General features: G+C 52.2%; 7 protein-coding genes and 2 non-coding genes across 9 annotated transcripts; 6 read left to right on the forward strand and 3 right to left on the reverse strand.

The window, feature by feature from the left end:
* Window positions 1–277: 277 nt before the first annotated feature.
* QC761_108770 (uncharacterized protein) lies at window positions 278–3,385 on the reverse strand. Its single transcript, XM_062874161.1, has 2 exons — window positions 1,966–3,385; window positions 278–1,903 (listed from the first exon to the last, which is right to left on the reverse strand). The coding sequence occupies exons 1-2, from the start codon at window positions 2,697–2,699 to the stop codon at window positions 580–582; spliced, it is 2,058 nt and encodes a 685-aa protein (XP_062737271.1). The 5' UTR covers window positions 2,700–3,385; the 3' UTR covers window positions 278–579.
* A 1,215-nt stretch (window positions 3,386–4,600) lies between these two features.
* Window positions 4,601–5,057, forward strand: QC761_108788 (uncharacterized protein; the record flags this gene model as incomplete). Its single annotated transcript, XM_062874162.1, has 2 exons — window positions 4,601–4,880; window positions 4,931–5,057. The coding sequence occupies exons 1-2, from the start codon at window positions 4,771–4,773 to the stop codon at window positions 5,055–5,057; spliced, it is 237 nt and encodes a 78-aa protein (XP_062737272.1). The 5' UTR covers window positions 4,601–4,770.
* Window positions 5,058–6,269: 1,212 nt separating this feature from the next.
* Window positions 6,270–8,480, forward strand: QC761_108790 (uncharacterized protein; the record flags this gene model as incomplete). The annotated part of the gene is made up of 1 exon (XM_062874163.1): window positions 6,270–8,480. The coding sequence occupies one exon, from the start codon at window positions 6,270–6,272 to the stop codon at window positions 8,478–8,480; it is 2,211 nt and encodes a 736-aa protein (XP_062737273.1).
* Window positions 8,481–8,708: 228 nt separating this feature from the next.
* On the forward strand, window positions 8,709–8,828 carry QC761_0009720. Its single transcript has one exon. It is a non-coding gene; the product is annotated as a tRNA-Leu (tRNA).
* A 2,530-nt stretch (window positions 8,829–11,358) lies between these two features.
* Window positions 11,359–13,362, reverse strand: QC761_108800 (uncharacterized protein; the record flags this gene model as incomplete). The annotated part of the gene is made up of 3 exons (XM_062874164.1): window positions 11,359–12,943; window positions 13,016–13,141; window positions 13,199–13,362. 3 exons carry the CDS (start codon window positions 13,360–13,362, stop codon window positions 11,668–11,670), a joined length of 1,566 nt encoding a protein of 521 aa, XP_062737274.1. The 3' UTR covers window positions 11,359–11,667.
* Window positions 13,363–14,386: 1,024 nt separating this feature from the next.
* On the reverse strand, window positions 14,387–15,240 carry QC761_0009740 (uncharacterized protein; the record flags this gene model as incomplete). Its single annotated transcript, XM_062871899.1, is given in 3 exon segments — window positions 14,387–14,568; window positions 14,794–14,997; window positions 15,006–15,240. Coding segments are annotated over 3 exon segments (621 nt in total).
* Window positions 15,241–16,715: 1,475 nt separating this feature from the next.
* Window positions 16,716–20,226, forward strand: MSH3 (Mismatch repair protein msh3; the record flags this gene model as incomplete). The annotated part of the gene is made up of 2 exons (XM_062874165.1): window positions 16,716–17,601; window positions 17,657–20,226. Exons 1-2 carry the CDS (start codon window positions 16,803–16,805, stop codon window positions 20,224–20,226), a joined length of 3,369 nt encoding a protein of 1,122 aa, XP_062737276.1. The 5' UTR covers window positions 16,716–16,802.
* Window positions 20,227–21,356: 1,130 nt separating this feature from the next.
* Window positions 21,357–21,441, forward strand: QC761_0009760. Its single transcript has one exon. It is a non-coding gene; the product is annotated as a tRNA-Val (tRNA).
* Window positions 21,442–21,579: 138 nt separating this feature from the next.
* Window positions 21,580–22,766, forward strand: RRF1 (ribosome-recycling factor). The gene is made up of 2 exons (XM_062874166.1): window positions 21,580–21,700; window positions 21,756–22,766. The coding sequence occupies exons 1-2, from the start codon at window positions 21,639–21,641 to the stop codon at window positions 22,573–22,575; spliced, it is 882 nt and encodes a 293-aa protein (XP_062737277.1). The 5' UTR covers window positions 21,580–21,638; the 3' UTR covers window positions 22,576–22,766.
* Window positions 22,767–22,779: the final 13 nt, after the last annotated feature.

Below are 22,779 nucleotides of genomic sequence, written 5' to 3' on the forward strand. Positions count from 1 at the left end.
CTTCACCCACAGGCTGACCACTCACAACTGCTGCCTCCCAACGACACACCTAACCACATTACGTACCGGGTTCAGCCAAAGGCGCAGCTTTCCACGCACCCATTTCCGACAGAAGAAGCTCAAAGATATGGAGATCTTCCTTCTGCATGGTTGTATCGCGCTGCATGTCAAAGTGCGGGAATGCGCCTTGTCGTGATTTAAGCTCGGCAAGGTGGAGACAGCATCTCTAAGCATGAAAAGATTCACTGTGGCAACATTCAGTTTGATGTCTACAATATGAGAGGTTATGTTTCTTTATATACCTATATGTTCCTTATCTCATTCTACCAACCCAACTCGCTATCCAGCTTCCCAAACCTCCAGCCACGGGGTATTTCCCTTCTCCAAGAACGCCCCAGGCAATGACGTACCCAAATGGTTCCAAAGATAAGATAAGAGCTTCCCATCTCAAATATTTATGCTGATTGGTGGGCGGGGTTTTTCACATCCCCCCCCTTGTTCCTCGACTTACACTTAGACGCTCGTCGCACGGACCACATCAACTTCACATGCCACCATCACCACTTCACCTCTCATCAGCTACTCTCCTCCCCCCTCTAAAATAACAACCTCCCTCTCCCTCTCCTCCATCTCCCTCAAAATCCTCGCCCTCTCCTCCCAAACCAACCTCCCCCACTCTGCCTCCATAACCTGCCTCCGTCTCAGCTCCCTAGCCTCTTGTCCTAATTCCTGCTCAAGTTTTTCCTTCTTCCTCATTAATTCCCTCTCCTTTTCCCCCTTTTCCACAATTTGCTCCAGTTTTAACATCCCCATCTCTCTGTTTTGTGTTGATCTCACTTTTTGGTTTAGGGTGATGTATCCAGTCTGGAGTTTCGTCTCCTCTGGTGATTTCCCTGCGTCTGGGATAGAGTCAGAGGGGAATTCCCCTACTTTGAGAGAAAACTCCCTTTCGACGCCTTCGTGTTTCTTTTGAAGGGAGGCAACACCTGCAATGTGGGAGTTTTGCATGCGGGCGAGGGCGGTGGATTGGTTTAGATTCAAGCTGCGACGGCGAAGGGCATGGGACTTGACGAGCTGGGATGTTTCGCGGGAGTGAGACGTGATTAAAATGTCAGATTGGTGGTCCGTTATCGAGGTCATGATAAAGGTGAGAAGTGAGGAGTGCTCGGATATTTGGGTCAGTCTCGCGAGTGTTGATTCATCAGCTGGGGTGGTGGTGGGTTGTGAAGCTTGGCTGCTGCTGGCAGGTTCGCTCTGTTGTTGCTGTTGTTTCTCATGCCGGCGCGCGGCGGCTTTTGATTTCATCACGTCTACCTGTCTGTCTGTGCAGAAGCAAGTCTTCCACCTGGCGCCGCAGACGTAGCAGAACTGGCCGCCGCAGGGGCAGGTCATGTGTCTACATCCGGACACGTGCTCTACGACGCGTTTGCAGCGGTGGCATTTTTGCCAGCCGGACTCTTGGATGAAGGCTTTGGTGCGGAGGTAGTCTGGGTCTTGGGGGCAGTATTCGGTTTTTTTGTGGGCTTTTTGGTGGCAGGTGGGACACATTTTGTGGCCTTTGGTGCACTTGAGGTAGGGGGTGGTGGTGGTGCCTGTTTGGGGGGTGATGATGGTGGTTTTGTCGTGCCATCGGCCGCAGTTGGGGATAGGGCAGTAGATTCTGTCGGTGGTTGCGTATTCGGTAGATTTTTCGTTGTAGAGTTTTCGGGTTGATCGTGAGGTGTACTTTGTGATGGTGCGGCAGGGGATGGGGTTGAGGCAGCATTTTGGGGGGAATTGGGCTTCGGTTTGGAGGCCGGTGAGGACGAGCTGCTCGAAGCAGGGTTTGCAGTAGGTGTGGTTGCATATGGCGGCTTTTACCGAGTCGGCTCTTTTAGTGGGTTCGAGACAGGCGGTGCATTCTCTGGGTAAGAAAGTTAGTCGAGAGGAGGGAGGTTGGGTGGGAAGGGTAGGTATGGGGCGTACATCTCTTCTCTGGATTCCTTGGTGCCGTCTGAGGGACGGTTGAGGGTTTTGAATGTGAGCCTGGTAAAAGCACTGGGCGATCCTGGAGTTTCGTGGTTCTTATTCTTTTCGCCGGTCTGAGATATATACCGCTCCAAGTGGCGATGAGAGAATACCCTGCGACGCCAGGCCCGGGATGGCTTGAGTTTTGGTCGTTCTGGCTCGGTTTGAGCCTCGCTTGGTAGTGATTGATCCTCCACGCGAGAAGCAGGCGAAACGACCACCGCCGTTGTCAAACTCTCCGCGGGTAGTTCATTTTCTTCTGTCATTTGTTGATTTTCTGTTGCCTGTTCCTCTTCCTCCTGTCTCGCCGTGTCTTGGGCCACACGCTGGGCCAATGCCACAGCCGCCTCTTTCTCTGAACGGGCTCGTTCAAAGACTGCGTCTATCGATGATCGTACAACCGTGCGGATGGTATCTGGTATACCTTTGAGCGCGGGTGGGTACGAGGAAAGGGTTTCTGGCACGGGGTAATCGACGAGGAAGTGTTCGCCGTCATTCAATTCTTCGTTTTCAAGCTGCGGTGGTGGTAACCACGTTGTGGGTGAGTTCTGAGGAAGGCTGACAGCAAGATTTGCCTGTTTTCCTTTTTCTTTGCCTTGAGCGTTCGGGGTCCCGTCTGGTGGATCTATGCGTAGCGGATCGTCTACTGGCGCGGTCTCGACATAAATAGGCCGATTCGGTCCCCTTGTCATATTTCCAACTGCAGCGAGAGCCAGGGCTTGCAAAGCTGCCCACAGAATGGCCTGCAGAAGTGGCAGGGTGTCTTTGTCGAAAACACCGGCCTGTAGAAGTTCTGGCACTGGGTCGTTCTCGGGGATTTCCCAGATCGAGGCGATAGGGCCTGGCAAAAGGACCAGAAATAGAAAGGAAGTAAGAGGATATTTTCAAACAGAGATTAGGAGTTTGACTTTGATATTTCTTTACTGCTCGTTTTTTGAGCCACCACGAAGTGGCTTCAAGTTTTTGAGGTAAGCCACAAAGTTAAGTCTCGGGTTTTGAGAACTTTATATGCTTTGTAAAGTGAGCAACGATGAGGAATCCACGACATCTTTAGAAGCGTGGTACTCCAATGTCAGGTTATCTCGATATATAGAGAAACTAGCTGTAACCGCAGCATGCATCCCTCGAAGCGGGTTTCCAGGCGACCTTTCGAGGCGAGTCTCGTCTTCTGTGGAAAGTGATCATCCATTGGTCCAGTTTGAGCCAATATGGTCACACTCTTTGCAGTAGGCATACCGGGAGGCTGTGTGTTTACTTGTTTGGACTTGGTCTCGTTGATCGGGGCGAAGCTACATCAAACCAATGAGCTGGAATTTGTTTATACAGAGCAAGGTAGATTCTAGCTCGAGGCTCGCTCTATTTACTACAAGAAGCTAACCAGTTCAACGTGGCAGGTCTTGGCGATTGAGAGGTCTCTGAATGGAAATGCGGTAAGTTTGAGCTTTGAGCTCAGCCCTGGCGACCGAAGTCCCGATTATAGCTCGGTCTGCCTAGGCCGTGTGGGGCCGTCGATCCACTGCCGCTCCCGACAGAAACGCTCAATGGACCGCCGAAGCGGCCGCTGGATTACCGAGGTTCCACTATAACCGAGGGTCTCTGCGAAAGCAAGACCTCTCTGCTACGGAGAGAGGGCCACTTTTTCACTGGACAGTACATCTACCAAAACACACCAAAACTAAATCTATTTTTTCTCATTAAACCTATATATTAACTAATAACTAAATGTACCTACGATAGCTATAAATTAACGTATAGAAATTAACACCGTAATAATTTAATTTAAATAACTTAAAAATATAATAAAATTATCCAATAAATTATATAGTGGTTAGGGGTGCAGCCACAAGCCTGAGGGTATGAGTAAGGAAGTGAGGCTCTTTGAGGATTCGGAAGTTCAGGGGTCATGTATAAAAGCGGTCTGCTTCGGACATTCTATTTTAGACAGGACATCGACTTTATTTTCTTCGTATTTTGTGCCTCGCGCATGTGCAGGCAATTCTGGCCCTCTGATCAGGCCAATCCGGTGCTTATTGTGTGGCCTGCGAGCCTATAGCGTCTTTTCTTTGTCCTACATGATGTGCGGCCTGCGAGCGAGTCACTGTCACACAGGTGTGTTCATTCAGAGACTTGTTGAGGTCATATTGGTAGTGTTGTAGTTGTTTTGTATGTTTTCTCACCATTTCATTATTCGTGTCACAGTGCCGACCAAGGACTAGGGTAGGTGTCTTGTTATTGCGCGAAGGAAAGGAAAAGAGGACCAAAGCTCTCTACGAAGCGGTATCTAAATACAGCCGAAGCGGCGCTGCTCCTTCCAAGCCTCACACCTTGTTCTCCTATGAGCCTCGCTTTGATGCCGTGACATTACTTTTGTATTAATTAATATCTGTATAGTAATTTTAATATTAGTACTGTTTATAAAATAGTTATGAAGAAAAAAATTAACTTGCGTAACTGAAAACAAATAAAAAATTTATTTATAATAGTAATGATTATTTTTAATAGAAAACCATTATTTTTTAAAGTTAATTAAGCTAGAAAAAAGCATAGATATAGGATACATTAGATTTTTTAGCTATTGGGCTCGTATTATATTATCCAGTTAATAAAATAACCCTCTCTCCGTAGCAGAAGTGAGCTTGCTTTCGCACAGACCCTCGGTTAATTGTGCCATGGATTTTCGACGTCATCTCATTCTAGGTGCAGCATGTCAATAATCTCAAATCGCCCTGCATCATCCAATTGCGCTACACTCAACACCCCAAGATGCGTCTCTCAGGTCTCCAAAAAGAAGTCCTCGGTCTTTATCGGCAGTGTCTTCGAGAATGCCGCAAGAAGCCGGAGGCCACACGGAACCACTTTCAGACCTTTGCTCGGTAGGATGCTCACGCTTCACTACATGACTTCAATACTGACTTTGAAACAGCGAGGAGTTTGATAAAAGCATCAGTCTAGACAAAAGAGACTTCTCTGCAATTGAATTCCTACTGCGCAAGGGTCGTCGCCAGCTCGAAATGTATGCATCACCAGGGGTCAAAGACATCAGGAAATAATCGCCCTGAATGCTCATGGTGTTTCTCGAGCACCTATAAGGGATGAGCCAGTAGTGGCAGTAGTTACCACGAACAACAACAAAAACAGTTCCTGGCGCCTGCCTCTATGAGCCATCTCGAGTCCCCCTTCTCAGCTCGGTGTCGCAGTTTCCTCTCCTTTGCTTCCGGTTTCGTCCAATACAATGTTGTTTGAGGTCTGAGCCTCCTCTTCCATTTACCACCCATACTGTTCACACAAACGCGCCCAACAGCCATACCACCGGCACCTTGCCTGGTTTTTTTTGGAATCGAGTTTTTTTTCTTTCTTTTTTTTGGAATATATGGACGATGCCTGCATTCAACTTAACTTAGAAGGGAAGTCCGCACCGTCGGCCAAAGTTCAGACCAACGCCATCACCACCACCACCACCCAATGTCAATCCAGATGCTCCCCCCATTTTAAGTCCTTCAACCGCGAGTGCCATTCCGGCTCATAGAGCTGCTCAGGAGGTCATACGGAAGCCTCTGAGCGAGTCCCTTAGGAAGCTACGCCGTGCCCAACGTGCCCTTACACGGCGAAAGAGGAGGACCAGGGCTCGTGTATCTTTTAGACACTCTACTGGCAGTCGGACCTCTAGTACGGCCAAGCGAGTGTCGAGGCAGCTCAAGGCTGGTGATGTCAAACAAGGCGGCGGCAGTCCAAGATCCCGTCCTCTTCCCCCGCCGCCGTCGTCAGAGGAAAATGTGGGAGGTTGCTCTTGGAGCCCGTCGAAGCCACCGCGTCCGCCGCCGAAAGATAATATTCGAGCGAATATCAAGCAAGCCGGTGAAACCCGACACAGACACGCGCCGGGAAAAAAACCTGCCCAGCCATCATCACATCCCAACACCAGGAACCAGACATCGGGGGGCCCACAGACTGAACACATTAAGGCTGTTTTCGACTGTACCAAAGGGAAAACACTAGTCGCTACACCAGTAGATCACAACCTTACACGACGCCGAGTGCAGACTCCTCGCTATTCAGTATTCCCCAAGGCCCATCCCCGCCACTGCAAACGTTCAGTTGACCCAGTCAAGGAGTCGATGATGATCCCGGAAAGTCCGATTATTCAACAGCAACGGCTATCAGCTTTGGTACCGTCACCGCCAGCACAGACCACAACAACAACAACAACAATACCTGTTCCCCCCCACCAGAAACAACTCCCCGATGTAACAAAAATTTCAGTTATGAACCCCAAGCAACGGGAAGAAGCAGCCACAACAACAAGAACCGACCCCAAAACCGACTCTGAACGAACCATTGACGAATTTGTCCGTGAGCTGGAGGAGTTTGAAAAGGCGTTTGATAGGACTCGTGGGTCGTTGTTGTTGTTGTCTACACCGTCAACGACGGCTTCGGTGAGGACGGTGCGGGAGCTTTTGCCTTGGAGGGAGGAGTTTTGGGAGGCGGGGTTGGCGGTTACTTCTTGCGAGCAGAAGGGACAGGTGAGGAGGTATGATGAGGGGGGAAAGAAGTTGGGGGGGAGTAGGACGAGGAGGTTGGATCAGTTTGGGGGGAGTAATGTGCCGAAGGTTGGGGCGAAGGGGAAGGGGGGTTTGGGGATGGGCGTCGTGAAGGGGGTTTCGTCTTTGGATATCACTTTGGGTGCTAAAGAGTTGAGTTTCGGGACGGGGGTTATGGAGGGGGTGGCCTCTTTGGGGAGTAAGGAGTCAAGTTCAGGGACGGTGGTTGTTTATAAGCCGAGACGGGGGATGATGGCTGATGAGACGGAGATGAAAGAGGGGGGCAGCAGCTCGCGGAATAACGAGATTTATTCGGGGTCGAGTAGTACGTCGGTTGAGCCGGTTAAGCTGGCGGCGGTGGAGAAGAGGGTTGTTAGGGCGAGGGCGAGTACGGTGTTTTTGGCGAATAAGCCTTTGCCTGTTGCGCCGGCGTCGTCTGTGGCGGCGAGTTCGGAGGATGTGGGAATTACGGTGGGATCGCAGAGTGAGGTAAAACCGGAGGGATATCAGAAGCTGGGGTCTAGTTCTGGGAGTGAGAAGGAGCCGTTGCTGCCGCTTTCGGAGCAGCGGGTGAATAGTTCCTCGGGGGTGAGGTCGGTGAAGGGGAAGGAGGTGGATAGGGGAGGGGGGGAAGATGAGAAGGTGTTGCCTGCGCTGCTGCCGCCAAGGACGGCGCCGCAGGTGAGGCATGGGATCAAGAGTGATTGGCAGGCTGGGGATAGTATGGTTAGTGCGTGGAGGCAGTTGCCTACTACTATTGTTGAGGAGAGGGAGCCGTCGCCGGAGAAGGAGGGGAGGGTGTTGGGGGAGAAGGGGAGTATCGATCAGGAGCAGAAGCTCTTGATGGAGAACAAGGGTGTTAATCCAGCGCATGGCTTGCACAAGCCGGCGGGAGTTTTGAAGACAAAGACAGAGTTGGAGGCGAAGGGGAAGGGGATTAATACTCCTATGCCAACACCAGCTCAGGGGAAGACACCGGTAAAGGCACCATTTGTCACTAATCGCGGCGTTATCACCAAGACACCTGAGCTTCTCCTCCCCCAAACATGGGAACACCACCCCCTAGGCACGCCATCCTCCTTTAAGAGAGCGCTCGATGACGTGGTGCGAAAACTCGACGCGATGGAGGTGAGGGAATGCTCCTCCCCCTTTGGTGCAGTGTCATCGCCAACGACAATGACAATCACAACAAGCAGCAGCACCAAAAAAAGAACGTCTTCGTCGTCTGGGAGCAAGGGGAAACCCCCTTCACCAACAACACCGGCGCAGAGGCTGCAGAAGGCGGCGATGATGAGAAGGGAGAGGATGGATGCTGAGCAGCAGCAGCAGCAGCAGGGTGCTAACTTGCCCCCTTCTGCTTCTATTGTTCAACCGGTACGTTCACGGGAGTATATACCGTATATGATGCCGCCTCCTAGAGGGTTGGGGTTCAGGCCGAGTGAGTCGAACTCTTCTAGAGGGTTGGGGCAAGGGCGGAATTTGAGGAAGGGGCTTTTTGCGGGGGTGGGAGCAAGGGAGACGGAAGACGACAGGGATATTTCTGATGAGGATGTGCTGAAGGGGCTGAAGATTATTTGTGCGGCGTCGGCGGATAAGGAGTTTGATGGGTTGGTGAGGAGGGAGACGGGGTTGAGGTTGAGGAGGTTTTTGGCGGATTTGAGGACTTTTGAGTTTTTGGGCGGGAATGGGCAGGTGCCTGGGGTTGGTGGTGGTGGGCGGCAACAGATGGGGGTTATGGAAAAGAGGAGGAGGGATGTGCAAGTTGAACGGGAGAATAGGAGACGGAGTATTAGGGGGGTGCATGGGTTGAGGGGTCTTGGGGATGGAAGGAATATGAAGGAGAGTAAGAGAGAGGGAATGGGAGTTAGAGAGAGTGTGCGGGATAGGGATACTAGGAGGAGTTTTAGGGGGTTGGGGAATGGACTGATGAGGTAGTTGGGCGAGGGTATTGGTTTGGTCATGCAATGGAGAAAATGAATTGGCCGGGTAATGGTAGTTTTAGGATAGAAATAAAGGCTATTGCATATACACACTGCGCAACAGGAATGATACTTGCTGGAGTGCTCTATGGTGTTTTAGTGCCCCTGAATGCTGCATCAACAGTGCGATGGAGGGAGCGGCCAATGTGTAGCTTGGGTTTGTTGAGCCACGGCATCAATGAACGGTGAGATGGCCGAGCGGTCTAAGGCGCCAGGTTCAGGCCCACCTGAATTTCTGATTCTTCTCTTAAGAAGTATCTTCCTGGTCTCGAAAGGGGCGTGGGTTCGAATCCCACTCTCATCATATATTTTGACTTTTTGTTGGTATTTTTAATACCATCTCTCTGAATGGACAAGCTCTCTTTTGCATGGGTTACCCTCCCTAAAACATAGCAAAATTTGTTGGTGTTGCCATTGGGCTTAGGATAAAGGAGGAATACAGAGTTTATTTCAGGAAGTTGCTGTGTCTTGGTCTGGGCTTGGCTTGTTTGTGTACCTAAGAAAGGGGCCCCCTTTTTAGGCTTCATGCAGTCAGACAACATGAAAATTATCTATGCACTGACAGAGTAAATCACAGCAACCATAAAAGAGGTCTCGGAGTGAAAATTGGTCAGTTATGTTACAGAAGCATTCTAGAAGCTGACTTTATCTCCCACTGCTGTGGGCGATTGGTGCGCCTCTGATGTTTCATTTATCATAAACACCACAAACAGAACGGATCGGACTTTACTGGTATCCTTCTATGATATTTGAGTCAAGTTAATACCTCACCGTTATACTATCCATCCCCGCAAGTGACGCGTTATCTCTCTCAACTTTGAATCTTATTAGAGTGCGTGGTTTATTATTGTTCCTCCTGCAAAGTATTTGAGATATTTTGTGTGTGTTTGTTCAAGACTGTCTTCATGATCTCCATTGCAGGAGGTGTATCACCGCATATAGATTGTCTCCCTCTGCAAGTCATTCAAAACGGTCTATCTTATCGTGATCATATCATGATAGTGATATGAAAACGAACAGACTCTCGGTGCGGGTCACGGCTCGCGGCACGGCATGCTTATTCCTCAGGTACGGTAGGATTTCAACAGTATCTGTGGTCACCGTTTCTACATGGAGTGTCTGAACGGAAGTGTGGAACTGATCCCTCTAGTAGTCCAGTCCAGCAGCGTATCCGTCGGAGCCCAGTAATCAAACAACCCCGGTTTGACGCTGACTCTTGCATATTAGACTACGGGGCTGCACATTCCAAGACAGAGAAGGCGTGGAATTTTGGTGGGCCTCTTGGTTCAAATTTATCTGGGTCGAGCGATGTCCCCTCTCGTCGTGGTCTCAACACCAAAAACAAAGAGGTTGCCCTGTATAAAGCCAGAAGCGAAAGGGAAGTTCTGTGCAGTAGCTCTGCATACACCTATTCACCCTTATGCAGAAGAGACAGGTGAGGTGTGTACATCCGCGGTGGGATTTCTCACACACACACACACACACACACACACACACACACACACACACACAGAGTAAGCACAAGGGCTAGATTCAATCAAACTGGGATCATCCCGACTGCTTTCGGGATGGCGAATGTGGTGGTACGAAGTCAAGTCCGAAGGCGGGCAAGTAGTAGTAAATACACGGGAAGTCTGGGAACAACGAGTATCCGGTACCTGATCGCCATGTGGAGAACGGGGTCGAGGCCAAGATGCCCACTCCCAGCTGTTTGGGCTATTTTGCCTGACCGGGTATTATGCTTTAGTGCCACGGGTGAAAAGGGTTGGCGTGCAGGAGTGGTAGACGGTACCTAGGGGGGAGGTAGGGGGTACCTTGAAGAAGGGGAAAGGGTGTGTGGGGTGAGGGGGGGGATAATGGGGAGCGGGTAATATAAATGATTGTGGTTTTATCGATCAATTGCTCGAGTTGGGAAGCTGATCGTCAAAGGGGGAGGGGGGTGGGAATGTTTGGTACGGTGGTATCGATGGGAATAATCAGTTGAGGATGGATGAGGATGTGATGATGCGTGGCGGATTGTAACCTCTTGGTTTCTTCACGGTCCAATGTGATGTTCCCATTTCGCTTCTAGAACTTCTCATCTCGTCTCATGATGCCCTCTTGTAGTAGAGACTCTAGGCTGGTCTAGTGCTGTTGTCTTTGCCACATATTCCTACCTCGATGTTGCCCTCATGTTGCTGTAAGATCTAGGCTTTGTCTGGTGGTGGTACCGACCCTCGGTCTACTCGCTCTCCAGCTTGCGGCAAGAAAACCCTTCTCCGGAGTCTGGTCCGGGAAAAACCCACGCGAGGTGCAAAAGATGCCTGAAGTTTGGAAGCCCCTCCCCGAATCGTGATGGACCCAAAACCCAAGTGGACGGAACAGATCTAGTGTTTCCCTACATCAGGCAGGGCCAAGGGGGCAATGAACCGGGCGGATGGGAGAATGTCAAGACGTGAAGCGAGAGTCAGGCAGCCATTGGGATCATCGCGGGTGATGAGTTGTCCCAAGTGAAGTGGCCATGATGACCGGTGATGAGATCCAGTCAACATCGTCATGCGAAAAAAAGAAAAAGTTCCCATCAGCCCTCCATATTCCATTTCCGGCAACAAGGTGAAGTGAAGCCATCACCACAAACCTCCCCACCTCCCTCACCGTGGTTAAATCCAAGAGATAACGACATAATCAGCACACCAATCCAAAATTACGAGTCAGAGATCCAAGGTGAAGCCATCACCACCTTGAGACAATCTCCCTCACCGTGGCTAAATTCAAACGCGGCACCCCAAATCTTCCAAACTATCCGTAAGGCACAACCACCATATCTCACAAATTTCATGAAACCGAGCAAAAAGCATAATTTTCCAAACACATATATTGAGTAGGTGGCTTGTATTGAGGTAGTAATAGTATTGGGGGGGGGGGTATATAGTAAAAAATAGATTATTCCATCCAACAACAGAGACACGCGCGCGCATATTAAACAAAATCCACCGCTATGCAACTTCAATATTTTTTTGTTCATCGTTCGCGTAAACACATAATCTTCAATGTCCCGAATCAAAATAATAAGCGACATCAAAATCGCGCGCACGCAAAACAAAACATCAAACAAGTCGCCTTTTTTCCCACAAAAAGCAAGAGCTAAAAACAAGCCAACTGCTTTAAGCAGACTTGGTCTCGCTGATCTGAGTCTCCTTCTCGACCTGGTTAAGGTCGACGCGGGCAACCTCAGCCTCGTCACCGTCGATGATCTTGGCGAGCTCCTCGAGGGTGGGGCCCTTGGTCTCGACATACATGAAGTAGACAAAGGCAAGCTCGAGGAAGATCCAGCAGGTGTAGATGAGGTAGAGCTTCCAGGTGCTGTTGGTGGGGCCGAAAAAGTCGAAGGCGACAGGGTTGGCGTAGATGTTGAGGGTGAGAGCGCACTGGACGGACAAGTTCATGACCATGAGACCCTTGGCGCGGAGCTTGTAGGGGAGGATCTCGATGGCGTAGCCGACGAGGAGACCGGACCAGGCGAGAGAGTACATGATGCCGAAGATCCAGATGAAGAAGATCATGGCCTTGTCAGCACCGGGGGACTGCTTGGTGTCCCAGAGAGCAGAGCAGATGGTCCAGAAGACAAAGGTGCAGAACATGCCACCGGTGGAGGCCAGGAACATGGGGCGGCGACCGACCTTGTCGACAAGCATGGCCATGGTGACGGAGACGATGAGGGCAAGGCAGGTCTGGCCGGCACCGAGACCGAGCTTGGCAGTCTGGTCGGTGACACCGGCCGAGTCGTAGAGCTTGGAGGAGTAGTTGGAGATGATAGCGTTACCAGACCACTGGGAGAAGATACCGAGGGAGATGAGGACGGCGAATCTGTAGCGGTTGCCCTTGGTGCGGAAGAAATCGGCGTAGCTGGAGTTGCCCTTGGCCTCATACTCGAGACGGATGGTCTCCTTGATCTCCTGGTACTCGAACTGGACGGTGGGGTGCTGGTCGTTGCCGTTGGCGTGGTACTTGGCGAGCATGGCAAGCGCCTGGTCGTGCTTGTCCTTGGCAATGAGGAAACGGGGGGACTCGGGGACCCAGTAGATGAAGGCAAGCTGGATGAGCGAGGGGAGGGCCTGGAGAAGGGCGGGCACACGCCACGACCACTCGGTGGGGACGTAGGCGGTGCCGAAGGCGAGCCAGGAGACGATCAAGGCACCGACGTTCCACAGGCAGTTGTAGACGCTGGTAAGACGGCCACGATGCTGGGGATGGCAGATTTCGGTGAGAAGCATGGGAGACGAGATCTGGGCGAGGGAGTTGCCGAAACCGAGGAGGACACGGCCACCCATGAAGACACGGATGTTGGTGCAAGAACCCTGGATGACGGCACCGACAATCATGATAACGCAGCCAATGGCGATGGGGAGCTTGCGACCAAAGTTATCGGCGAGGAGAGGGCTGTAGACACGGGCCAGGTCAGCAATCGCTGATTGCCATTGGGCTTCTTTCTCTCTGGAATCCAGAACTTACACGATAGGGATAGAGACCAAAGAACCAATCTGGTAGAGAGCACCGACGAGACCGAGGAGGGAACCTCTGGGTCTCTCGAAGTAGCTGTCCCACTGCTCCATGTTCTGGACAGCGTTGAAAAGCATACTGTAGATACCATGTTAGCAAGGGCCTCCCCAGTTTTGCTTCCGAAACCAAACGTACCCATCGTAACCGGTGGTAGCAGAGGCAACGCAAAGAATGATGGCGAAGAAGTAGAGCTTGCGAAGACCGGGCTCCTGACGCCAGTTGACTCTCTCAAACTGAGGAGCCTCCTCCTGGGCGACCTCGGCCGCCGCAGCTTGGGGCTTCTTATCGAAGATGCCCATGGTGATGGATGGTTGGTGTGTGAACTCGACGATGGGCTGTGAGGTACGAGAGAGGCAGCAATTGAATGGCTCTCAAGAAAGATGTTGGCGACACAGCTGACCCGGCTCCTTGGATCCTAAAAGGGTGGGATTGTCAGGAACACAAAAACGAGGATGGGATGGGGGATTATAAAGACATGTTGCTCAGGGACGGTCAACCAACCCTGGGGTGCGGAAGAGTCGTGGAGACCAAGACGGACAGACGGACCGGCCAGGCGTTCGAGGGACAACCGGGGTTGGGCAGGCATCATGGGGGGAGGAGGTGTGGGACATGTTCACACCAGAGAAGCTTGACCAACTGCGGCCCTGAGCCCACCACCTCACCACCCCAGAACCGCAACCCGTACGGCGAATCCTCCACTTCTGCAAATAGCTAGTGTCTTTTGTTCAGTTCCAGGCACGTCTGGATGGGGCTCGCATGCACGCCGATACAGCCCGTACAGGTCGTCGGTACGGGACAGGACGGCAACAGATTGCTGGCTCTCAGTTGAAAGTACCCCCCCGCGTTGGTCTCGCCAGTTCCCGACGGGCTGGCCGGAGACGGGTTGCTTGTCAATGAGGCTAATATGATATGTATGTATGTCCCATCAAGCCATACGTACACAGTACTCACATTCGAGATGCTTCACTCAGGACTGGACTGTGTCAAGCTCGTGAAACTTTCCTCTCTTGATTTCCGTGACAACACATTTCCTGGGGACCCCAGGTCTCCCCAGCCCGCTCCTCCCCGTACCCCAGAGAAGTCTGCAAAAAAGATGGAGCGATGACACCAAAGCATCGTGGAGTCGAGTTGATCACCAGGTCTCTCCAATCTTTCCCCAACTTTGACCACTTCTCCCCCAGCTTTGGCCCCTCCTGTGGGGACCCGCACTTTTTTTCCTTGCCGAGACTTGGCAGACATGGGCCTGTTATGGCGCCCCTGGGGGGGCATGCTCGTCTGCTTGCCCGCCTTGGGGATCGGACCGGTTTTCGCGTGGGCTCCTGGTCAGCGTCCAGCCAACCGAGCAGCGTCGAGCGAATGGGAGCATGCCGCCGCCGCCACTTTCAGCAACCTATGCACGGCCGGTGGAAGCGGACCGACAAAGAGATCGCGCTGCATATTGGCGCTGAGATGTGGCGCGCACTTGAGCTTGATTTGGCCAACGCTCACTAACGTCTCAACGTCGTCTTGTGATGGTTTCGTTTCTGTCATCAGTGAGGGAATCAAAGGCTCTGCTCTCTCAACTCGTTCGAGAGATAACCATGGTTGGCAGCGGAAAAGAGACGAATTGTTGACCCACGGGAAGGCAGGGGTGTGCTCCTTTCTCAATTAGGCAGTATTTGCCAAAGTCGGAAGCTCCCCGGGGGGGGGGTTCCCAGGATGTCACGGCGGCAGGTATATGAGATGCATACCGACTGCAATGGTATGGCCATGCGTGCCGATAATACACAGGCCTCGCTTGGGCTGGCAGAAGCTGGGCACAAACCCGACGCTTGGAAACAAGCACATCCCGCTCCGCGTAGACGACTTGGAGATGTGCTGGTACGTCGAGGTCGAAGTCAGGCGGCCGATGCCAAGGGGGTGGTGATGGTGAAGAAGGTTACGGAGTAGTCTCGCTACATACTAATGCGGGCAGAGCTGGTAGCCAGTCGGAGGAGACATCTCGTAGGGAAGCCGGAGCGGCACACCCTCGCCGCCGAAGCACATGATGGTGATGTTTTGGAGACAGCCAGTGGGCCAGTGGGGTAGCGAGCCGTCAAGTTTCCAACGACAGCCGGTGATTGGTCCGTGGGAAGCCTCCCCGTGTTTCCGACGAGTGGGAATCCGGGGCACCCCACTTTCTTTTCGGCCTTGATCATGTTTTCGGCGCTGACTTGAGGCCCTTCCCAAAGGGCGACAGGTCACTGCCAGAAGCACTAGTGGCTGTTGGGCAAACACGCTTGTGCAAGAACGAAGATGTTTCTCTGGGTTGCTGAGTGATGATGCCCTGTTGCGCGGAGTTCGCCCTCACGGCGGCATCTCCAGCTGGGCGTTCACTGGGCGTTCTGGGGTGCGGCTCCCCCGTTGATGCTAAGGGATCGAGCTAACGCTTGCCTCGCAACTTCTCCCGGCTTGGCTTTTCATTCAGGCTAAAAGGACCTGGCCCTCAGCCGTTTTTGCTCAGCAGGCGTTTCCTACCCGTGCTTTCTAGCGTCCAGATAGCGTTTCGAAAAAGACTTTTTCCGCTGGTGAGCTGATACCATCTGATCTGATCGGCTCGCGGCCGGTGAGGCGCGTGTAGGGGAAAGGGGAAGGGCGCGGTGAGTGCCGGAGCATGGCCCGAGGCTATTACTAGTAGTTTTGCTAGTTTCTGCAGCTGTCAACCAGGAAGTTGTCGTGAGTTCGGTGCCTTCTCCGTGCCTTTTGCCATTTTACCATGTGGGAGACACGCTATGTGGCCATCACCGAGTCCACTGTGGAGAGAGTGCTGGAGACTCGAGACCACAGGCGGCCTGATATCTCGATGGATCAAAAAGAGGCGGTAACATCATGCTTGAAGCCAACGAAGCCAATGAAGCCAATGACGTGCAGACAAGTCTTGAAGCACGCCAATATTGTCACCTCGGAAGGGAAATAATGCACCCTGCCATCCGAGGCTAGAGGCGTTGATATCAAACACACGATATCACTTGGACGACAAACACGATTCCCAGGTGCCCGGGACGCAGAGACAGAGAGCAGAGATGAAATCCATGAAATCCATTATTAACTGTCGCATCTGGGTGTGGAACTATTCCCAAACAGCGACGGTGGTTTGCGGCACCAGGACAAAATAAGGGAAGCATAGGCGGGACGGCACCGTTCGCCGGTGGCACCTGAGGTCCTAGGGCCGCCCAAGAGATGTCTAGGCCTCTCTGCATAAGCCTTGGGTGTTGTTGACTGTAACCGCAAAGTTTGGTCCCGATGCCTACCTAATATCGGGCATGGCACCGAGAGCATTGAATTTGGAATTTTCTGTTCTCCTCTTTTGAATCAACATGCCATCTCTCTCGAGGAGTTGTTGAAGAAGCAGCGGTGATGCCGTTGTCTCTTCCCGACTGTTTCCGCTTGGGTGATGGTTGGGAAAAAAAGGCAATGGCCGGGGACATCCCTGCCCAACTCGGGGGGGGCGGCAGACGGAGTTTGAGGGGAAGGCTGGAAAAAGCGCGGGGTTAAGCACGGGCCACGTTGCGGTCATGTGAATTCGCTGCAGATGCAACCATTCAATTGCACGGCGCGTTTCAATGCAACCACTCAATTGCGCGGCGCGTTTCAGTGCGCGTGTCCAAAATTTTGGCTACGCGTCTGCCGTGGAGTCATTCGTCCCTTTCTGGTGCCGCCGTGACATCACCGTAACGACTACACATAGTATCGCCAACCAGACCAAATCCACTGCGGCATCATGGTTGGGTCTTCGAAACCATCCGAAAAGAAGCAGTCATCCTTGACGAGTTTCTTCACCCCAAAGACTGTCAATGGCTTGTCGCAGAAGTTGGCTGCCCAGAAGCCAGCCAAAGACGACTCCAAAGCTGGACGCTCGTCCTCGCCATCTGCCCCTGGACCGTCTCAAGTCTCCAGGTTCAAGCGACCTCTCCAAGAGGACAATGACTCTGGGAATGTGACTGAAAAGACTACCAGGTCTAGCCGTTTGACCAAACGCGCCAAGCGTGTCCTTGACGACGATGACGAGTCCGAGAATCAGGAGCCTCCAAGCTCGCCTCCTGCTGGAAATGGCCCAAGTTCATCCAGAACCGGAAAATATGTCTACGATGCGGGGTCCGCCTCAAAGACTGGCGCACGCGACGAGGACGAGACCGAAGATGCGGCAACGAGACGGAAGAAGGAGGAGCTGCACAAGAAGTTTGTCAAGAAGCTTGGCCATCCAGACAGCATGTCGTACATGAAGAGGCGCAATGGTGCCCCAGACAGTTCTACTCCAGGCCTGGAGGGTGATGACGCCGAAGGAGAGGATGAGGCTGAGGAGGACGAACCACCACCGACCAAGGGCAAGAAGAAGGGTGCCAAGACTGGCAAGCTTACGCCTATGGAAATCCAGTTTCTCGATATCAAGAGGAAACACATGGATACTCTCTTGATTGTCGAAGTTGGTTACAAGTTCAAGTTCTTTGGCGAGGATGCTCGGATAGCTGCCAAAGAGCTGAGCATTGTGTGCATTCCTGGCAAATTCAGATACGATGAGCGTAGGTGCAACTTGCATGTGTTGTGTTCCGATCGTTATGCTGACCTTTCGCCAAGATCCATCCGAAGCCCATCTCGACCGATTTGCCTCTGCCAGCGTGCCAGTTCACCGACTAAACGTACACGCCAAACGCCTTGTTGCTGCTGGTCACAAAGTTGGTGTTGTCCGCCAAGTTGAGACTGCAGCCCTCAAGAAAGCCGGCGACAATCGCAACGCACCATTCGTCCGAAAACTTACCAATGTCTACACCAAGGGCACATACATCGACGAGACAGGGGAGTTGGATCAACCGGGAGATGCCACTGGTGCTCCATCTGGTGGCTATCTGCTTTGTCTTACTGAATCCCCGACCAAGGGGTCTGGCACTGATGAGAAAGTGCAAGTCGGAATTATTGCCGTACAGCCTGCAACCGGAGATATCATCTATGATGACTTTGAAGATGGCTTCATGAGGCGCGAGATGGAGACCCGGTTGCTCCATATCTCGCCTTGCGAATTCCTCATTGTCGGTGATTTGTCCAAGGCCTCCGACAAAATTGTCAAGCATCTTTCTGGCAGCCGTACCAACGTGTTCGGTGATCGAAGTCGGGTTGAGCGGGTGCCCAAGTCAAAGACGATGGCTGCTGAGGCTCACTCTCATGTCACCCAGTTTTATGCTGACAAGACCAAAGAGGATGACGAGAACTCAGCAGCGCTTTTAGAGAAGGTCTTGAAGCTGCCGGAGTCAGTCACCATCTGTCTGTCAGCAATGATCAACCATCTCACTGAATATGGCCTGCAACATATCTTTGGTTTGACCAAGTACTTTCAGTCGTTTAGTACACGACAGCACATGTTGGTCAACGGGACAACACTTGAGAGTCTCGAGGTCTACCGAAACTCTACGGACCACTCTGAAAAGGGTAGTCTGATGTGGGCATTGGACAAAACTCAGACCAGGCCCGGCCAGAGACTGCTGAGAAAATGGATTGGTCGTCCATTGCTTGACCAGCAGCGTCTAGAAGAGCGTGTCACTGCAGTAGAAGAGCTTCTAGAGAAGCAGTCTGCCATTCAGGTCAGCAAGCTGACCGGCATGCTGGCCTCGATCAAGGCCGATCTGGAGCGCAGCTTGATCCGTATATACTACGGAAAGTGCACTAGGCCAGAGCTTCTGTCAACCCTTCAGATTCTCCAGAAAATCGCCATGGAGTATCACAGAGTGAAGTCTCCGGCAGAGACAGGCTTCAAGTCAAGCCTGCTCCAGGAGACCCTTCTCTCTCTGCCTGCCATCGGTGATATCGTCACCTCCTACCTCGACAAGATCAACGCCCAAGCCGCCAGAAAAGACGACAAATACAACTTCTTCCGCGAGGAAGAGGAGACAGACGACATCACCGATCACAAGCTGGGGATCGCGGCGGTGGAGGCCGATCTCGATGCCTACCGCAAAGAAGCCACGGCCAAACTCAAGAAGAAGGTTTTGGTGGAATACACCACCGTCTCCGGCATCGAATACCTCATCGAGGTAGCCAACACCGACCTCAAAAACGTCCCCGCCTCTTGGGCCAAAATCTCTGGCACCAAGAAGGTCTCTCGGTTCCACACCCCAGAGGTGATCAAACTCATCAGCGAGCGTGACCAGCACCGCGAAGCCCTCGCCGCCGCCTGTGATGCCGCCTTTTCGGCTCTTCTCTCGTCTCTCGCGGCGGAGTATCAACCACTCCGCGACGCCGTCTCCTCTCTCGCCACATTGGACTGTCTTTTGTCCCTCTCCCAGGTAGCCTCCCTACCAGGCTACTCCAAACCCAACTTCCTCCCCATCACGGCCCCCCCTTCGATTTCCATCGTCGAAGGCCGCCACCCCATAGCAGAACACACCCTTTCCACTCCTTACATCCCCTTCACCACCTCCCTGTCCTCGCCTGCCCCGTTGGCCCAACTGATCACAGGCCCCAACATGGGCGGTAAATCCTCCTACGTTCGCTCCGTCGCGCTCCTCGTTTTGCTTGCTCAGGTGGGGAGCTACGTCCCCGCAACAGAAATGACGCTCACCCCCTGCGACGCCATCTTCACCCGCATGGGCGCGAGGGATAACCTCTTTGCGGGGGAATCAACCTTTATGGTTGAGGTCAGTGAAACAGCTTCTATTCTCCGCTCCGCCACCCCGAGGAGCCTGGTGATTCTGGATGAGCTGGGCAGGGGGACGTCGACGCATGACGGGGCGGCGATTGCGCATGCGGTGCTGGATTATGTGGTTAAGGAGGTGGGGTGTTTGACGTTGTTTATCACGCATTATCAAAACCTGGCGAGGGTGGCGGAGGGGTTGGGGGATGGGAGGGTGAGGTGTGTGCACATGAAGTTTAGGGTTGAGAGAGGGGGGGATGGGGATGGGCAGGAGGAGGAGGTTACGTTTTTGTATGAAGTTGCCGAGGGGGTGGCACATCGGAGTTATGGGTTGAATGTGGGGAGGTTGGCGAGGTTGCCGAAGCAGGTGTTGGAGGTTGCGGGGGTGAAGAGTAGGGAGATGGAGGAGGGGGTGAAGGAGAGGAGGCTAAAGGGGGTGGTGGGGTTGTTGGGGGGGTTGATGAATGGGGAGAAGGGGGAGGAGGAGTTGGAGCAGCTTGTGGAGGGTATTGAACAGCTTTAGGTGGGCAAGGGATTATGGAGTGTGGTAATTGTTAATTGTGGGAGTATACATAGGACTGGAGTTGGTTGGGGTTGGTAATTGGTGTTGGGAGGGGGGTTATTGCAGCTACCTGCCTAGGTTTGAGTCGGGGAGATATCTGGAAGGTAGGTGCAGTACATGAAATTGAATATTCCACAGTTGTGTATATGTAGGATCCAACAATGAAGTCCCTGTTATATCTTGCACCAGCCATGTTCAAACACATTGGATGTACTTCATACTGAGAAGAGGAGGTTTGACATGACGACGATAGATCATCTTCCAATCTTTTTACCCCATGAACTTCATCCATGCCTTGAACCTGCTAGACGACTCTGCTTAATTTCTTCTTGACTCTGGCGGCAGAGCTCCTGACGAAACGGTATCCCAGTAGTTGTTTGTTCCCTCTTCGAGATCTTGACTGTTGTGTAACTTTCGGCAAGTTGGGACGAGGCTCTGGAGAGACAGCAGCATTGCCGACATGTACTTGATCTAAACCAATGAACGGTATGGGCTTTTTCAGTTCAAAGGTGAAGAGCCAGTCAACGTGACCTTGAACACTTTCCGGCTTCTGGTATCAACAGTGCAGGTAGGTGTTGTGTTTGTTATTCACCACCAGGGTTCGAGCGAGTAAGAAAGTCAGTTAACAAAGTGGAGGCTTTTTGATAGATTGTGTCTGAAGAGCGATTGTAACATAAATAAATTGGAGCTAAGCCTGGAGAGTAGGAAGTAGTACGTCGAAGGTGTGATCAGGTGTGTCCGTCGTGGAGGTATCTCGTGGGCTTGCCTGTCCTGAAGATGTCGAAGACATTCCGACCCCGTAAAAATCTGAATGGAGTGATATGATGTTGGGGCAAGCAAACGACATTTTCAGAGTGCAAGATAAGAAAACAGTAAAATCGATAGTCGGTGATATCCAATTGAGGAAATCCTTCGAGTCGTTTCACAGGTATTCTGAACAACACTTTAAGGATGGAATGTGATTTATGACATGTGGGAGACCTATGAAATGTAGCTCTGTCAAGCTGAGAGGTAAGTAAACAATCAAGACAGGTTCAGACAGTCGAGGCAAAACAGATGGCAACACAATAGGAGCCAAAAAAGTCAAAAATTGATCGCGGCAGGGATCGAACCTGCGATCCTCTGCGATACTGGGATATTGTAAAGCAGATGCCTTAACCACTGGGCCACGCAACCTGTTTGATTGGTGGATGTGGACTGCAATTGACTTTATGATACGATCAAGCGGAAGCGGCCGGCATCTTGGCAAGCTCTTATCTTATCAGTGAATGTGGTTGCACCCAAAGCTCAACTCCCCGCCAGCTTGAGATCAGACGGTACCTTGAGAGCTACAGGTGGAGCAACTGAAAGTGTCACAGACCATACCAAACAAAATGAACTCACTTAGAGTGGCCAATTCCCTCGTCCGCAGCACCGTGACGGCTGCTGTGCTCAGGTACGTCCCTCCCAAGACTCCATTGACTTTACTTTCCACTAACAGAAACCCCAAGAACCACCCCCTGCATCCTCCTCCCTCAAGCTCAAAGACCATGGCTCCCCCAACAACTCCCACAACAAACCCTCCCCCTCCGGTCTTTCTCTCACTCCCCATCCCTCTCAAAACGTAACCGCAAAGAAGAAGAACCCGAAGAAGACGACCCCCGAGGCAAAAAAGGCGGCAAGAAATCCAACAAAAAAGAAAAGGGCGGTGCCCCAGCCCAGCAGCAGCAACAAGAAGCCCAACCCTCAGCAGCCGCCGAAGACCCCTTCAACCTCGACCCCCTCATCGCCCTCTTCCAAAAGACCGAATCCCACTACACCTCCCAGCTCGCCCTCCTCCGCTCCCCCACCGGCCGCTTCAACGTCGAGTCCATCGGCGCCATCCCCGTCTCCCTCGACAAGAAGTCCACCGTCACGTACCGCCTCCAGGAGCTCGCCACCGTCGCCCCCCTAGGCGGCCGCCGGTGGTCCATCCTCGCCTTTGAGGAAGCCTCCGTCAAGCCCATCATCTCGGCCGTCCTCAAGTCGCCAGACTTCAACCAGCAGCCCCAGAGAAATGAGGAGAACCCCCTCGAGCTGACCATGACGGTCGAGCCGGAAAAGGTCGACGACCTGGTCAAGAGGGCAAAGGATCTCTGCACCGAGTGGAGGAATAAGCTCAGAGACGAAACGCACAAGCAAGAGACCCATGTCAAGAAGAACAAGTCGTTGCTGAAAGATGACTTGTTCAAGATCAAGGAGGCGTTGAAAAAGCTTCAAGATGAGAGGATGAAGGTTGTTGCGAATAAAGAGAAGGAGGTCGTGGCTGCTATCCAGTCCAAGGCCAAATAGACGACCAGGGTCTTAAAAAGGTTGTAGATGTTTTGTTAGATAGTTGGTGCCCATACGAGGCGTTGGATCTCAAGTATACCAGTGTGCGTTTCATGTGCCATCACAAAAAAAAAAGGACGAGTTACACAAAAGATTTCTTTCAGTCTAAATTCATATCACAGTAATATACCTAATGTTACATCGACAGCCTCACTGTCTTTTGTT

This window comes from Podospora bellae-mahoneyi (genome assembly GCF_035222275.1).
Source record: "Podospora bellae-mahoneyi strain CBS 112042 chromosome 1 map unlocalized CBS112042p_1, whole genome shotgun sequence".
In the NCBI taxonomy this organism is placed as follows: domain Eukaryota; kingdom Fungi; phylum Ascomycota; class Sordariomycetes; order Sordariales; family Podosporaceae; genus Podospora; species Podospora bellae-mahoneyi.